The 17053-nt window shown below is 41.7% G+C and overlaps 1 protein-coding gene across 1 annotated transcript in view; it reads left to right on the top strand.

Moving 5' to 3' along the window:
* Nucleotides 1-17053, top strand: part of CCDC69 (coiled-coil domain containing 69) — a 36541-nt gene that overhangs the window by 13308 nt on the left and 6180 nt on the right. Inside the window, exons 2-4 of the mRNA XM_033855071.2 lie at nucleotides 2722-2791; nucleotides 5833-5939; nucleotides 6444-6531. Of these exons, the coding sequence (XP_033710962.2) occupies nucleotides 2722-2791; nucleotides 5833-5939; nucleotides 6444-6531 (265 nt within the window). The remainder of the gene's footprint in view (nucleotides 1-2721; nucleotides 2792-5832; nucleotides 5940-6443; nucleotides 6532-17053) is intronic.

Here is a 17053-nt window from a genome sequence, read left to right as displayed (position 1 = left end):
CACGTGATAACTGTCATAATGCCATGTTTGAGATCTTAGAATATGCCAGACGTTATAGGTGCCTTATCTCATCTAATCCTTAAAATAACCTCCTGAGGAAACCAAGGCTTGGAGAGGCCATGTGGTCACACAGTGTTGGATTTAGTATTTGAATCCAGATCTGGGTGATTTTAGACTCCCACAGTTCTTAACCATACTGTTCTGGTCTCTACTGTTCTGAGACCTTGTTCTTATGCTGATTTTGACATCGAGGTCCCGTTAGACAGTGTCTTACCTCCCCAGCTCCAGTTTCCTCCCTTGTAATAACCCTTGCCTCTCAGTGCGGTTGAGAGGATCTGAAATCAGACACTCAGAGTTTGAACGCCATGGGCGTCATTGGGTGAAACTAAGACCTCCTCACCTCCACTTCACAAAGGAGGAAGTGGGAGCCCGGAGGAGGAAGGAGACTTGTCCAAATTTGTGGAAAAGCCAAGACTGGAATTCTGGAAATCTCACTCTCATAAAAACGTTGACCAGATTAGCGTAACCAGTGGTGGCAACAGGGACAAGACAACCGTTGGTGTTTATCTCCCTCCTTCCTCCGGCCCAGGGTGGAGAGGCTGCCTCCTGTCATTTCCCCAGAATCCTGTGTTGACAGCTTGTGCCTGGGCCAGGCGTCCCCTCTCCCATGGGCAGGAGGGCGGAGACTTCACAGGGTGGGTGGAGGGAGGGTGACAGGCGTGCCAGCCACTGAGCAGATGTGGGGACCAGGGCCTGGGGGAAGCACCGTGCCTTGCTCAGTTTGCCGGGATTTCACGCAGCACCAGGCCCTGTGCCAGGCACTGTGGGGCAGGAGCAGAATGTTCTAGAAGCCTTCCCTTCTCTTCCTTCCTCAACCGGAAGTATGCTTTCTAGCAGCATTTCATTCATTCTCAAGTTCAGGAAATTGTTAATAATTTTTATTTTAGTAATCTATTATTACAGAAAAAAGTAAAGCTTTTCCTTTACAATGATAATTCACAATTGAATGCTTTCATAGCCTTTTCCCAGGCTGACTTATTGAAGTGATTTTGAAAATGGGGCCTAGGGACTTACCTGGTGGTGCAGTGGTTAAGAATCCGCCTGCCAATGCAGGGGTCACGGGTTTGAGCCCCGGTCTGGGAAAATCCCACATGCTGTGGAGCAACTAAGCCTATGCACCACAACTACTGAAGCCCGCGCACCTAGAGCCCGTGCTCTGCAACAAGAGAAGCCACTGCAATGAGAAGCCTGCACACTGCAACAAAGAGTAGCCCCCGCTCACCACAACCAGAGAAAGCCCGCATGCAGCAACGAAGACCCAACGCAGCCAAAAATAAATAAATTTTAATTAATAAAAATTAAATGGGGCCTAGAATATCTTTTTTTTTAAATCAGAACACTTTTTCAAGGTATAGTTGAGAAGTAACATATTAATTTCAGGTGTACAGCCTAAGGATTCAATATTTATATACATTGTGAAATGATCACAATAAGTCTAGCTAACATCCTAGAGCATTTTGAAAAGTATACAAAATAGCTTAAATTTTTTTTCTACCCCAGATCCTGGTCCAGTGGCCAGTGCCAGACTTTGACCAACTTTTCACCTCTCTGGGGTGAAATGAGAAAATGAAAGGTGTGAATGTGTGTGTAACGTTGAGTAAGATGTTACTTCACCTTTCCTGGAAGAACTATCTTGAGCTTTCCTTAATATACTTTGGAAGGTTAAAATGTCTTCTGTTTTATGAAATGATAGTGATAGTCTGCAAATAATTTTTGTCAGCAGCCTTTCTTGTCAACCCATATCAATTCTCCTATTTCAAAATATTATTTATGAAAACTGAAATCTGGGAGCCACTGACACTGCCTTGTGGTACAGAAGGCCCTTTTGCCTCAGTTCTCTCCTATGATCAGATTCAACCCACACTGGCCAAGGTTGGTTAAAGTGCCCACTAGGTATGGCTCAAATCCTTGACTCTGCTAGTTGTCCCCTGCTTTACCTTGATGGGCTCCTCACCTGCCTCAGCCTTGTCATCTTTAAATTGGGGGGCATTCGTATTTCCCAGGGTCCTTCTAAAGATTACCTGAGATAGTATAGATAAGACAGCATAGTGCCTGGTACATCCTGGCTGCAGTATCTCACCCCCATCTGTCACGTTAAGCACTGCTGTCTCCTTATAGTTGGGGAAACAGCCCTTCTAGCAGAGAAGAAGCATAGTAAAACATGGCTCGAACTTTGATGCTCTGCTTTCAATACAGGGAAGTTGGCTGGAAGTTGTGGTAGCCACAAGCCCCGAGAGGGAAGGGGAATTGTCTCTGAACTGGGGGTTAGGAAGTTTTAGGACACCTAAAGGCCATAACTGGGGTGAGGGTAATAGCAGAAGGTCTGGCCAAGTCCCTAGAGAAGGAAGATAAGGGCAGAGAGGGGCCCATGGTTGGTGGCCAAGCCAAATCACAAGAATCTAAGGAGAGACCAACCAGCATCAAACTCCCCGCGGAGGGTTTCCCTGGCCAAGATGAGAAATTCTGCTCTGAGAACCCTTTCCCCACAGAGGGAGTGCTGCCTCGGTATGGTGAGGAAGGAAGCCTAAGTGAACTGGGCCTAGAGCCGGGTTTGGCACGACTGGAATTCCTGTCTTGCCTTTAGAAGAATCTTACCATAGCATCCTCACACTGACCTCCTACCTTCTTCCTTCATCCTCATTGTTGTCTCATCTCTTCCAGAGGTGCCAAGGACCAGATCAGCCTCCCAAACCAGAGCTGCAGGAACTGGGTCCCCTCAATGGTGACACAGGTGAGTAGGCAGCCCTGTAAATGCCCTCCCTGACATCTATGAGATTTCCTACTTTATAATCAGCAGACATGATATGGCTATTTAATTATCTCACAAGATTTTACTTAGGTTACATTAATAGGAGTATCATGTCTAAAATCAGGGAGGTGATAGTTCTTCCCTGTTCCCGACTATTCATACCACACCTGGAGTGCTGAGTTTATTTCTGGAAAATACATTTTCAGAGGAATCCAGAACAATTGGAAAGAGTACAATGGAGAAAGATGAGGCTGGTGAGGAATCTGGAAACCATGTCTTGAAGGAACAGTTAAAGAAACAGAGGATGTTGCAATAAAACACAACAGTTCTCTCCAAGTGACTGAAGTGTCCTCATGGAGAAGAAAGATGAAGTTTGTTCAGTGACCCAGAGATCAGTACTAGGGCCTCAATGTAGCAGAAACAGGCTGGCAGAATTCAGTTTAATCTCAAAGGATTTTTCATGTGGTTGTTGGTTTAACATCATCAGGGGTACTTCATAATAGGATGAGCTCTCCATCTCTGAAAGTGTTTCATGAACACCTGGAGGCTGTCAGGGATATTGTAGATGAAGTTAAAGTACCAGGTAAGCAACTGGGTCAGAATTCAGAGGTTCTCCAATCTGAATGTACATAAGAATTACCTAGGGTGGGTGATTTTCAAAAGTACAGATTCTGGGGCCTCACCACAGACCAACTAAATAAGGATCTCTGGGAGCGGGGCTGAAGACTCTGCATTGTTAGGGATGATAAATCTTTTTAATAAGCTTCTCCCCAGTTGGGGCCAGTCTGGTACTGCTGACCAACGTTTGGGACCCCGAGCCAGATGATTTATGAGAGCTGATCATGACCACCGCCTCCACCCAGGACCCAGGGCTCAGACTTCCTATCTGATGGACTGACCACAGCCTCTTTCCTCACATTTCTTGTCATATCTTGTACCCAACCTGGCCTATGAAGTTCTGTAGTAATATTACTACTACATTTCCTTTTATTTATTTATTTATTTATGGCTGTGTTGGGTCTTCATTGCTGCTCACGGGCTTTCTCTAGTTGCAGTGAGCAGGGGCTACTCTCCGTCGCAGTGAGCTGGCTTCTCATTGCAATGGCCTCTCATTTCAGAGCACGGGCTCTAGGTGCGCAGGCTACAGTAGTTGTGGCATGTGGGCTCAGTAGTTGTGGCTCACAGGCTCTAGAGCACAGGCTCAGTAGTTGTGGCGCACATGGACTTTGTTGCTCCGTGGCATGTGGGATCTTCCCGGACCAGGGATCGAACCCGTGTCCCCTGCATTGGCAGGAGGATTCTTAACCACTGTGCCACCAGGGAAGTCCCTATTACTACTATATTTATAATAATGCTAACAATGCTAGTATTAGCCTCCAATGCTTGTCATGAGCACCGAGGAATATTTAGAGAACATTTAGTGAACAATGAAGAGTACTTACTGAGCACCTCCAAATGCCTGGCACTACACTTAGTGCTTTTTAAAATTCATTCATTTGTTGTATTTTTTAGATTCTACATATAAGTGGTATCATACAGTATTGGTCTTTCTCTGACTTAGTGCACTAAGCATAATACCCTCTAGGTCCACCCATGTTGTTGCAAATGGCAGAATTTCATCCTTTTTTATGGCTGAGTAATACTCCTTTACACGTATATACTGCATCTACTTTATCCATTCATGTGTTGATGGACACTTAGGTTGCTTCCACGTGTTGGCTATTGTACAATTACTGCTTTTTATGCATAAGCTGGTAGAACAAGGTGGTAGTTCAGAATGTTTGCTGTGGAATCACATCGTGTAGGTTCACAGTCCTTTATCCCGATTGTGAACTGGGTAATCTTGCGCAGGTTGCATGATTTCTTTGTCCCTCAGTTCCCTCATCCGTGACATGGGGATAATCACAGTGCCCACCACTCTGGGTGGTTGTGAGGATTCAGTGAGTAATACCTGTGAGATACTTGGGACAGAGCTGGGCGTGTTTCTGAGCATGGTAAGCGCTCTTTATTGTTCACCTGCTGTTGTTATTTTTATCGCCATTGTTCTCTGACTTAACTATCTCAATAGCCCCATGAGGTAGGCATTATCATTATCCTGATTTAATTGAAGCCCCGAGAGGGTGGGTCCCTGCCTTAGGTGAGACCCAGAGCCTGTTGGACTCAGAGTGGCATCACCAGGCCTGTTTGGGGGTTTCCTGTTTGCGTCTCCTCACTGTTCACAGCAGCCTCTCTGCCCCCCGCTTCGGGGGATGCTGAAGGTGAGGGGTCACACACTCAGACACAGGGTCCAGCAGGTAACGTGTGTGACCAAGTGGCCCCTTACACGCGTCCTCTGTGAGCAAAGGGCAGAGCCACATCCTGGACGGAGGGGAAGGCAGCTGCCCCTCCGCCCAGCTCCTGCTTTGACACTAAGGCGCACACCGCCACTTCTTTGGCTTCTTCAAGATAAGTTGGAAATCTGTCGTATTAAGTAGAATCTGCCAGTTATTAAGCGTCAGCCACTATTTGTTTTTAATTTAGATATTGGGTAGAGCAGCGTCCCCAACCTTTTTGGTACCAGGGACCGTTTTCGTGGAAGACAATTTTTCCAAGGACTGGGGCATGACGGGGGCAGGGGGGATGGTTTTGAGATGACTCAAGTGCATTACTTTTATTGTGCACTTTATTTCTATTATTATTACATCAGCTCTGTTTCCGATCATCGGGCATTAGATCCCGGCAGTTGGGGACCCCTGGGGTAGAGCAAATAGCACCTTTATGGGCTGAACATGTCCCGTGAGTTACCGGCTCTGCTATAGATCCCAGGGGCAAAATGAGACCCCTGGCTTCTGCACTTTATGAAGGAGGGTCTCCAAAGCCAGGGAGATTTAAGGAGCTGCCTCTGGAGGTTGACCCCCGAGCTGAGACCATTCTTGAGGAGGAGACAGGCTCCCCAGCCCTTAGCTTGAGCCTCATACACCCTCTCTGCTGGGCCTGGTCCCAGCCTCTGCTCTGTGATTGTTTTTTTCCTCCCTCACCTATAGCCACAACTGTCCATCTCTGTACATCTGAGGAGGCTGGGCAGCACCAGAAGGCTCTCACCAGAATTCTCCAGCAACACGAAGAGGACAAGAAGAAATGGGCACAGAAGGTAAGGCCCAGCCCCTCTCTTTTCCTCCTGCTCTGCTGACCATGTTAAATCCCAGAGCGAGGCCATCTTTTGTTCTTATTGTTGGTGTGAGTATCTCTTACTTGTTTTGCCGGGAAGAGAGTCCCTCATCTGTTGAACAAATATTTGTAACTGCTGGCATATAATTCATTATATTCATTCTATGCAATAAAAGGTGGGGAAACACTAACGTAACAAAGGGCTTCCTGCCCTCAGTGGCATCAGGATTAGAAGATTCCAAAATCCCTTTCCACCTGGTAAATCTCTGGGAACCCCCTTCTAAGCCCTAAAGAGGGCAAAGTCAGCCACACCTGCTATGTCTTGGAGGCCTTGTGCCCTCTCTGGGCACATGTCCTTCCCATCACTCCGATCAGCGGGTAGGACTCTGATCACCAACCTCCAAAAGGCTCCAGTGTCGGTGAGTGAATAAGTGAGGCTGCCCTGAACCTACTCAGTCTCATCCTGCTCTGGACCCTCCGCCCCCAGGTGGAGAAGGAGAGGGAACTAGAGCTTGGAGAGAAACTGAATGAACAGCGAAGAGTCCTGGAGGGAGAGCACGCGGAGGCCCTGAGAGGTAAGGACAAGATGTACTTGGGAGGGTGTGGAACGGACTCCTTCTGTTCCACCAGCTGAGTTCACACGGGACTCCCACTGTCCCCTCCCTCCCAGCTCTGGTCCATAAGCAGTTGGTCACTTCAGGGCTGGAGTTTGCAGCGTCCTTCGACTTGTCCTTTCAGGCATGTAAAATCTGACCCCATCCTTTGTTTTACCTTAGTTGAGAGGTGTTTTTCCTTTCCATTTTAAAAGCAATTTGTATTCATTACAGGACATTTGGAAAACCTTGACAAATAGGAGAATTTAAAAATATCTGTTTTCCTTCCCCACAATGATGACGGCTCTTACAATTTATGGTTAGGTTGATTATTTTTTTCAAGTAACTTTCTTTCCTTTTACATGTGATGTGCTCATCAAAGAAAATTTAGAATGTATGGATTAAACAAAAAGATCTTACAGCATAATGGTTGGATCTCAGACTCTGCAAATGGCCTCTGGGTTTGAATCCCAGCTTCACCATTTACCAGCTGTGTAACCTTGAAGAAGTTAGTTAACCCTTGTTCATAGGGTCTTTATGAGAATCAAACAATTTAATTTATAGTTAGTTAGATAGATAGATAGATAGATAGATAGGTAGATGAAGGAATCTAGAACAGTCCCTGATAGTTCACAAGATACTTAGCAAGTATTTATTAGTATATTTTTATTACTGAGAAAATTAAAATTGTGTATAATTCCACCCAGAACTAGTCACTGCTACCCCTTTGATATAGATCCCTTTTACTTCCTTTGTGTGTATTTACCTAGAATATATATCTATGCACACACACACACTTTGGGGGGAGGAGATAAATGGATTTTTTCACTTTGAACTGTATTAACATCTTGTCATTAGACTCCTGTAGCACAGTTTTAGTAACTACGTAGCATTCCGGTGTGTACCTTTGCTCATTTAACTGAGCCCCTCTGGTTAGGCATTTCGGCAGTTTCAAACTTTTGCCATTGTTTATAATAGCAGTGATTCTTACACGGTGAACCTCATTTTGTAAAATCTTGGCCACACTCATGATTTTATCATTAGAATAACATCCTCGTAGGGTTGGTATGGCAAAGTTTATGTACATATATCTTTTAGTTTGGTAAAATACACATAAGATTTACCATTAGTGACATTTACTCCATTCACAGTGCCCTGCAACCATCACCACTGTCCACTTCCAGAACTCTCTCATCCTAAAGGCAAACCCCATACCCACTAAGCAGTCACTCCCAAACCCCACCCTCCCCCTTCCAACCCCCCAGCAACTATCACTCTGCTCTGAGTCTCATGGCTGTGCCACTGCGGACACTCATGTATGTGGAATCATACAACCCCTGCATCTGGCTTCCTTCACCCAGCATAACACTTCCAAGGCTCATCCATGCTGCAGTGTGCATTTGCACTCCATTCCTTTTTCTCCCCCCATTTTTAAAATAATTCCATTCCTTCTTGTGGCTGAATAATATCCCATTGCCTGGGCACCCCACACTCTCTTATCCATTCATCAGCTGATGGATGCCTGGGCTATGAACCAGTGCCACCAGGACAAGCGCCTGCTTGAACACCTGCTTTCAGTTCCCCTGGGTGTACGCTTAGGAGTAGAACTGCTGGGTCCCATGGTAATTCTATGCTTAACTTTCTGAGAAACCACCAAACTGTTTTCCACAGTGGCTGCACCACTTTTCAGTTCCAACATCATTGCACAAGGGTTCCAATTGCACCACATCCTTGCCAACACTTGTTAGTTTCCATTGTTGTTGCTATTATTATTATTGCCATCCTAGTGAGTGCAAAGTGGTATCTCATCATGGGTTTGATTTGCATTTCCCTGATGACTAATTTTTCTGAGCATCTTTTCATGTGCATGTTGGCCATTTGTATAGCTTCTTTGGGGAAGGTTATCTAGATTTTTTTTTTTTTTTTTTTTTGCTGTACACGGGCCTCTCACTGTTGTGGCCTCTCCCGTTGCGGAGCACAGGCTCTGGACGCACAGGCTCAGCGGTCATGGCTCACGGGCCCAGCTGCTCCGCGGCATGTGGGATCTTCCTGGACCGGGGCCCAAACCCGTGTCCCCTGCATCGGCAGGCGGACTCTCAACCACTGCGCCACCAGGGAAGCCCTGTCTAGATTTTTGATGCTATTGAAATTGACCTTGAAAATGTTAAGCCAGTTTTTCTTTAATCATCAGTATTTGTATGACTTTCCCCCAGAGTTATTTATCTTTTTAAAAACACAGTTAAGATTATTTTATATGTAAAATTTTATATCTTGTTCTTTTTATTTAACATTGTATCAAACATGTTTCCAAGTAATTCTTCTGCTACTAAAATGTAAAATCTAGACCACTGCATACATGGTTTTCCTTATTTCCTGTGAGTCTAGACATATAGATTTTTAACTATTGTAAGTAACACTGCACTAAACGTGTTTTGCGTAAAGATGTGCCCACATTTTACATTATATCCTTAGATTCCCAGAAATGGAATAACTAGAACAGAGGTCTGAACAATTTTAAGAATCTTGAAACATATTGCAACATTAGCGCAATTTTGAAATAGAATTGAAGCCCTTGCCCTGGGAATTTGAAGGGTTGCACTTTAATACTAATACACCCCGTGAAACTGGGTCTGTCACTGGACCTTAGTTCACTTTCTGTATCTCTAAAACCTACCTTGAATCTCCTTTCAGTATGTGTATCTCTAAAATCTTCCTTCCCTCCCTCTCAAGGCTATTATGGGAAAAGAACTTTCTTCTCCAAGCAGAGCATTGCTTTGATATTAATTTTAGCATTGTAAATATATTGATAAGAAAAGTTTCCTACTGTAACAACCCCAGAGGGGAAGGGACTGCCTGTCTCGAGTTCTTCCCATCAGTCAGAATTCTTTCATAGTTACTTTTGAATTGCTTGGCACCAATTAGGTGCTGCCTAAGTGTGTATTAAATGAATGACTAAAAGCACAGCAAGGGGGAAGTATAACTGGGAGAGGCTAGTGGTGGTTATTCACATCTGATAACCTTGTTGTCTTTTATTTTCTATTTTTGTTTTTATTTTTTAATTATTATACATTAAAATTGACTTTCTGATATACAGTTTCATAAACTTTAACACATGTGTAGATTCGTACAACCATCACCATAATCCAATATAGAACAGTTCCATCACCCCCAAAACACTCTCTCAGGCTGCCCATTTGTATTCACATCTTCTCCCACCCCAACCCCTGACAACCACTGATCTGTTCTCCACCACTATGGTTTTGTCTTTTTGAGGCTGTTAGAGAAACAAAATAATACAATATAATTTTTAACATTGTCTTCTTTCCCTCATCATGATGCCTTTGAGAGTCATCCAAGTGGCTGGGTGTATCAGTAGTACCTTCTTTTTCATGGCTGAGCTGTGATCTAGTGTTCACTCATCCCCTTGTCCCTGGGGGGACAGGTCATTTCCAACTTGAGGCAATTATGAATAGAGCTCTTCTAAACATTCGTGTACAGGTCTCTGTGTGTTCTTAAGTTTCTTGGGTAAACACCTAGGAGTGGAATGGATATGATAAATGTACGTTCAGCTTTATGACAAATGACTAAACTGCTTTCCTAAGGGACCATCGTTTTACATTCCCATCAGTGATGGATGAGATCCACTGTTCCTTTTCACCAACACTTGTCAATATTTTTTATTTTTGGCTGTTCTAATAAATAAACAGTGATGACTCACTGTGGGTGTAATTTGCATTTCAGTAATGACTAATCATGTAGAACATCTCTTCTTGTGTTTATTTGCTGTCTGTATAACTTCTTTGGTAAAATGTCTGTTCAAATCCTTTGCCCATTTTAATTAGCTTGTTTGTTCTTACTGTAGAGTTTTGTTTTTTTTTAACATCTTTATTGGAGTATAATTGCTTTACAATGGTGTGTTAGTTTCTGCTTTATAACAAAGTGAATCAGTTATACATATACATATGTTCCCATATCTCTTCCCTCTTGCGTCTCCCTCCCACCCCTCTAGGTGGTCACAAACCGTGGAGCTGATCTCCCTGTGCTATGTGGCTGCTTCCCACTAGCTATCTATTTTACGTTTGGTAGCGTATATATGTCCATGCCACTCTCTCACTTTGTCACAGCTTACCCTTCCCCCTCCCCATATCCTCAAGTCCATTCTCTAGTAGGTCTGTGTCTTTATTCCCGTCTTACCCCTAGGTTCTTCATGACCTTTTTTTTTTTCTTAGATTCCATATATATGTGTTAGCATACGGTATTTGTTTTTCTCTGACTTACTTCACTCTGTATGACAGACTCTAGGTCCATCCACCTCACTACAAATATCTCAATTTCGTTTCCTTTTATGGCTGAGTAATATTCCATTGTATAATGTGCCACATCTTCTTTATCCGTTCATCCGATGATGGACACTTAGGTTGCTTCCACATCCTGGCTATTGTAAATAGAGGTGCAATGGACATTTTGGTACATGACTCTTTTTGAATTATGGTTTTCTCAGGGTATATGACCAGTAGTGGGATTGCTGGGTCGTATGGTAGTTCTATTTTTAGTTTTTTAAGGAACCTCCATACTGTTCTCACAGTGGCTTTATCAATTTACATTCCCACCAACAGTGCAAGAGGGTTCCGTTTTCTCCACACCCTCTCCAGCATTTATTGTTTGTAGATTTTTTGATGATGGCCATTCTGACCGGTGTGAGGTGATACCTCATTGTAGTTTTGATTTGCATTTCTCTAATGATTAATGATGTTGAGCATTCTTTCATGTGTTTGTTGGCAATCTGTATATCTTCTTTGGAGAAATGTCTATTTAGGTCTTCTGCCCATTTTTGGATTGGGTTGTTTGTTTTTTTGTTATTGAGCTGCATGAGCTGCTTGTAAATCTTGGAGATTAATCCTTTGTCAGTTGCTTCATTTGCAAATATTTTCTCCTATTCTGAGGGTTGTCTTTTGGTTTTGTTTATGGTTTCCTTTGCTGTGCAAAAGCTTTTAAGTTTCATTAGGTCCCATTTGTTTTTGTTTTTATTTCCATTTCTCTAGGAAGTGGGTCAAAAAGGATCTTGCTGTGATTTATGTCATAGAGTGTTCTGCCTACGTTTTCCTCTAAGAGTTTGATAGTGTCTGGCCTTACATTTAGGTCTTTAATCCATTTTGAGTTTATTTTTGTGTATGCTGTTAGGGAGTGTTCTAATTTCATAAACATTTGTGTACAGGTCTCTATGTGTTCTTCTAAATTTGTGTTCTTTAAATTCTTCTAAACATTTGTGTACATGTCTCTGTGTTCTTTAGTTTCTTGGGTAAACACCTAGGAGTGGAATGGATATCATAAATGTATGTTCAGTTTTATAAGAAATGACTAAACTGCTTTCCTAAGGGACCATCATTTTACATTCCCATCAGTGATGGATGAGTTCCACTGTTCCTTTTCACCAACACTTGTCAATACTTTTTATTTTTGGCTGTTCTAATAAATAAGCATGATGACTCACTGTGGGTGTAATCTGCATTTCAGTAATGACTAATCATGTAGAACATCTCTTCTTGTGTTTATTTGCTGTCTGTATAACCTCTTTGGTAAAATGCCTGTTCAAATCCTTTGCCCATTTTAAGTAGCTTGTTTGTTCTTACTGTAGAGTTTTGAGAGATATTTATATATTTTGGATACAAGTCCTCTGTATTTGCAAATATTTTCTCCTAGTCTGTGTGGGTGTTTTAGTTTTGTTTTGTTTTCTTTTCGTTTTCATTCTCTTAATGGCTTTCACAAAGCAAAGCTTTAACTTTGATAAATTCCAAAGTTATTTTTTCTTTTATCAATTATGCTTTTGGTGTCATATCTAAGAACTCTTTGCTGAACTCTAGGTAACAAAGATCTTCTATGTTTTCTCCCAAAAGTTATATGGTTTTAAGTTTTACATTTAGGTCTATGATCCATATAATCATGTGATTTTTCTTTATACTGTCAACATGGTAGATTGCATTGATTTGAGTTTTCAAATTTTGGACTTGTGTTACAAAACCCCACTTGGTCTTTTTATATATTGCTGAATTTGATTTGCTAATATTTTACTGAAGTTGTTTGTTTCTATGTTCATAAGGGCTACTGGTCTGTAGTTTTTCCTTGTACCATCTGTCTGGTTTTAGTATCAGGGCAAAGCTTGCCTCGTGGAATGAGTTGGGAAATGCTCCTTCCTCTTCTGTCTCTAAAAGAGATTGTATAGAGTTGGTACTATATCATTTTTAAATATTCAGTAGAATTTGTCAGAGAAACCTAAAGATTTAAACAGATACTTGACCAAAGAGGATATACAGACAGCAAATAAACACAAGAAAAGATGGGCTTGGACATTTCCTTTCCAGAAAGTATTTAAGTACAGATTTAACTTCAATAGTTAGAGGATTGTCCAGGTTATGTATTTTTTCTTGGATGAGTTTTGGAAGTTTGTAGTTTTTCAGTAATTGGTACTCTTTATCTAAGTTGTCAAGTTTATGTGCATAGGAATTGTTCATAGTGGTCCCTTAGTATTGTTTTAAATATCTTCTGTATCTATAATGCTATCCCCTCTTAAGTTTCTGTAATTGGTAATCTGTGCATTTAATTTTTTTTCTCTGTCAGTCTTGCTTGAGGTTTATCAATTTTATTAATCCTTTCCAAGAATCAGCTTTCGGTTCCATTGATTTCTTTTTCCTATTTTTCTATTTTCAATCTCACTGACTTCTCTTTTTATTTCCTTCCTCCTGCTTGCTTGCTTTGTATCTAGTTAGCTCTTTTTTTTTCTAGTTTCTTAAACTAGAAGTTTATTGATTTGAGACCTATCTTCTTTTCTAACATAAGCACTTGGTGCTATAAATTTCCCCCTCAGCACTGCATTATCTGCATCCTACAAATTGATGTTTTACATTTTTATTTTTGTTCAGTTCAAAATATATTCAGGGGAGATTACCTTGAGACTTCCTCTTTGGCTCACTGAATATTTAGAAGTGTATTTCCTTCCAAGTGTTTGGACATTTTCTAGTTCTCTTTTTGTTACTGGTTTCCAGTTTGATTCCATTATGGTCAGAGAACACAGTTTGTATTTCATTTCTTTTATAATATTTTTCAGCTTGTTTTATGATGCAGGATATGGTCTATCTTGTGAAAGTTTCATGTGCACTTGGAAAGAATGTGTATTGAGTATTTTATAAATGAATCAATTAAAACAAGTCACTGACAGTATTGTTCAGTTTATATTTTTACTGTCTGTCTACCTTTTCTATCAAATACTGAGGAGTGTTGACGTCTTCAACTGTAATTGTGTGTTTGTTTCTCCTTTCAGTTCTGTCAGTTTTTGCTTCATGTAATTTGAAGAATGACTGTTCATGTATAAATATTTAAGGTTTGTTATGTCTTCCTGGAGAATGGACCCCTTTATCATGATGTAGTGTACATCTTCATCCCTGAGAATCTACCTTATTCTTTTTTTTTTTAAATTTAATTTACTTATTTTTTGGTTGTGCCAGGTCTTAGTCGCAGCAGGAGGGCTCTTTAGTTGCGGCTCACCAGCTCCTTAGTTGCAGCTCGCAGGCTCCTTAGTTGCGGCATGCATGTAAGATCTAGTTCCCTGACCAGGGATTGAACCCGCATCCCCTGCAGTGGGAGGTGGATTCTTAACCACTGCACCACCAGGGAAGTCCCGAGAATCTTCCTTATTCTTAAATGTTTCTTTTCCATTCTTACTTTTAACCCACCTATGACATATTTAACGTAGGTTTTTGTAGGGACCCTGGTGGTCCAGTGGTTACAACTCTGTGCTTTCACTGCTGAGGGCATGGGTTCGATCCCTGGTCGGGGAACTAAGATCCTGTGAGCCTCACAGCACGGCCAAAAACAAACAAAAAAAGTAGGTGTTATATCATGTCAATAGCACATAGTTGGGGTTTCTTTTATTTGGAGTGTTTAGGCAGTTTAATGTTGTTATTGATATGGATGTCGTTTTGGTGTTTGTCTTCTGTTTGTTCTGTTTTTTATCCTCTATTTTCCCTGTCCTGCTTTCTTCTGGAGTATCTGAACATTTTTTAGTATTCCTTTTTAACTTACCTATTCTCTCTTTTTTTTTTTTAGATGTTGGGGGTAGGAGTTTATTAATTAATTTTTGCTGTGTTGGGTCTTCGTTTCTGTGCGAGGGCTTTCTGTAGTTGTGGCAAGCGGGGCCACTCTTCGTCGCAGTGCGCGGGCCTCTCACTATCGCGGCCTCTCTTGTTGCGGAGCACAGGCTCCAGGCAGGCTCAGTAGTTGTGGCTCACGGGCCTAGTTGCTCCGCGGCATGTGGGATCCTCCCAGACCAGGGCTTGAACCCGTGTCCCCTGCATTAGCAGGCAGATTCTCAACCACTTTGCCACCAGGGAAGCCCCCCTATTCTCTTTTACTGTATCTCTTTGTGTATGTATATATGTGTGTGTGTGTGTGTATGTGTATGTATGTATTAGTGATTGCACTAAGAATTACAATATGTGTAACAGTCTACTTAGAATTAATATCTTACCAGTTCAAGTGGAATGTACAAACCTTATCATCATATAGGTCTATCATCTCTCCTTTTTGTTGTACTTAGTCTTATGTATTACATCTGCATACACTGAATACCCCGTCAGACAATGTTATAATTTTTGCTTTTACCCATCATATTTTAAAGAGCTCAAAGGAAAAAGAATAGTCTATTACATTTACCCAGGTGTTTACCAGTTCTGTTGTTCTTCCTAAATTCCTGAAGTTTCAAGTTGCCCTCTGGTACCATTTGCCTTCTATTTAAAGAATTTCCTTGAGCAGTTCTTTTAGAGCAGGTCCATTGGTGATGAAATTTTAGTGTTTCTTCATCTAGAATGTCTTTATTTCACTTTCTTTCCTGAAGGATATTTTTACTGAAGATAGGATTCTTGATTTACAGTTCTTTTATTTCAGCAGTTTAAAAATGTTCTTATGCCTTCTAGTCTCTAAGCTTTCTAATGAGAAATCCACAACTCATTCAAACTTACTTCTTCTATGTAATGCACCATTTTTCTTTGATTCTGTTCCAGATTTTTTATTAGTTTTTTTTAACACCTTTATTGGAGTATAATTGCTTTACAATCGTGTGTTAGTTTCTGCTTTATAACAAAGTGAATCAGCTATACATATACATATATCCCCATATCTCCTCCCTCTTGCATCTCCCTCCCACCCTCCCTATTCCACCCCTCTAGGTGGACACAAAGTACTAAGCTGAGCTCCCTGTGCTATGCAGCTGTTTCCCATTAGCTATCTATTTTACATTTGGTAGTATATATAAGTCCATGCCACTCTCTCACTTTGTCCCACCTTCCCCTTCCCCCTCCTCAAGTCCATTCTCTACATCTGCGTCTTTATTCCTGTCCTGCCCCTAGGTTCTTCGTAATCTTTTTTTTTTTTAGATTCCATATATATGTGTTAGCATACGGTATTTGTTTTTCTCTTTGACTTACTTCACTCTGTATGAGTCTCTAGGTCCATCCACCTTGCTACAAATAACTCAATTTCGTTTCTTTTTATGGCTGATTGTTATTCGTTTTTAAAAATGATACGTCTGAGTGTGGATTTTGTTGGGTTTACTTTGATGTTCAGTGAGCATCTTTAATCTGTAGGATTATGTTTTGCCAAATTTGGGAAGCATTCAACCATTCCTTCCTATAGTTTTTCTGCGCTGCATCCTTTCTGAGTCTTTGACTCAAATGTCAGATATCCTGGGATTATCTTTTGGGTTTCTGAGGCTCTGTCCATTTTTTTCCAATATTTTTTCACTTTCTTTCAGATTGGGTAATTTCTATTGATCTTCAAAAGTTCACTAGCTCTTTTTTATGTCATTTCTGTTCTTCTATTAAGCCCACCAAGTGAGTTTTTTACTTCATTTTTTTGTTGTAAAATTCCCTCCTTTTTTTTTTTTTAAGAAGATGTTGGGGGTAGGAGTTTATTAATTAATTAATTTATTTTTGGCTGTGTTGGGTCTTCGTTTCTGTGCGAGGGCTTTCTCTAGTTGTGACAAGCGGGGGCCACTCTTCATCGCGGTGCGCGGGCCTCTCACTATGGCAGCCTCTCTTGTTGCGGAGCACAGGCTCCAGACGCGCAGGCTCAGTAGTTGTGGCTCACGGGCCTAGTTGCTCCGCGGCATGTGGGATCCTCCCAGACCAGGGCTCAAACCCGTGTCCCCTGCATTAGCAGGCAGACTCTCAACCACTGCACCACCAGGGAAGCCCCCTCCTAGTTTTAATGTTTGGTTACACTTTCTAGTTTTCCATCCTTTCGAAGAGTGTTCACCCTTATTTCAGAGCATTTGTATAGTGGCTTCCTTAAAGTCCCTTAATAATTCCAACATCTGTGGCACCTCACTGTTGGCATCTGTTGAATGTCTTTTCTCAGGAGGATTGAGATTTTCCCACTTCTTTGTATGCTGAGTATTGAGAAGTGCAAGCTGAGCAATTTTGTATTGCATTCTGGATATATTGGATGTTTGAAT

The sequence above is a fragment of the Tursiops truncatus genome, chromosome 3 (genome assembly GCF_011762595.2).
Source record: "Tursiops truncatus isolate mTurTru1 chromosome 3, mTurTru1.mat.Y, whole genome shotgun sequence".
Taxonomy (NCBI): domain Eukaryota; kingdom Metazoa; phylum Chordata; class Mammalia; order Artiodactyla; family Delphinidae; genus Tursiops; species Tursiops truncatus.
The sequence above is the reverse complement of the archived record's forward strand: the minus strand, read 5'-3'. Positions and strand labels throughout refer to the sequence as shown.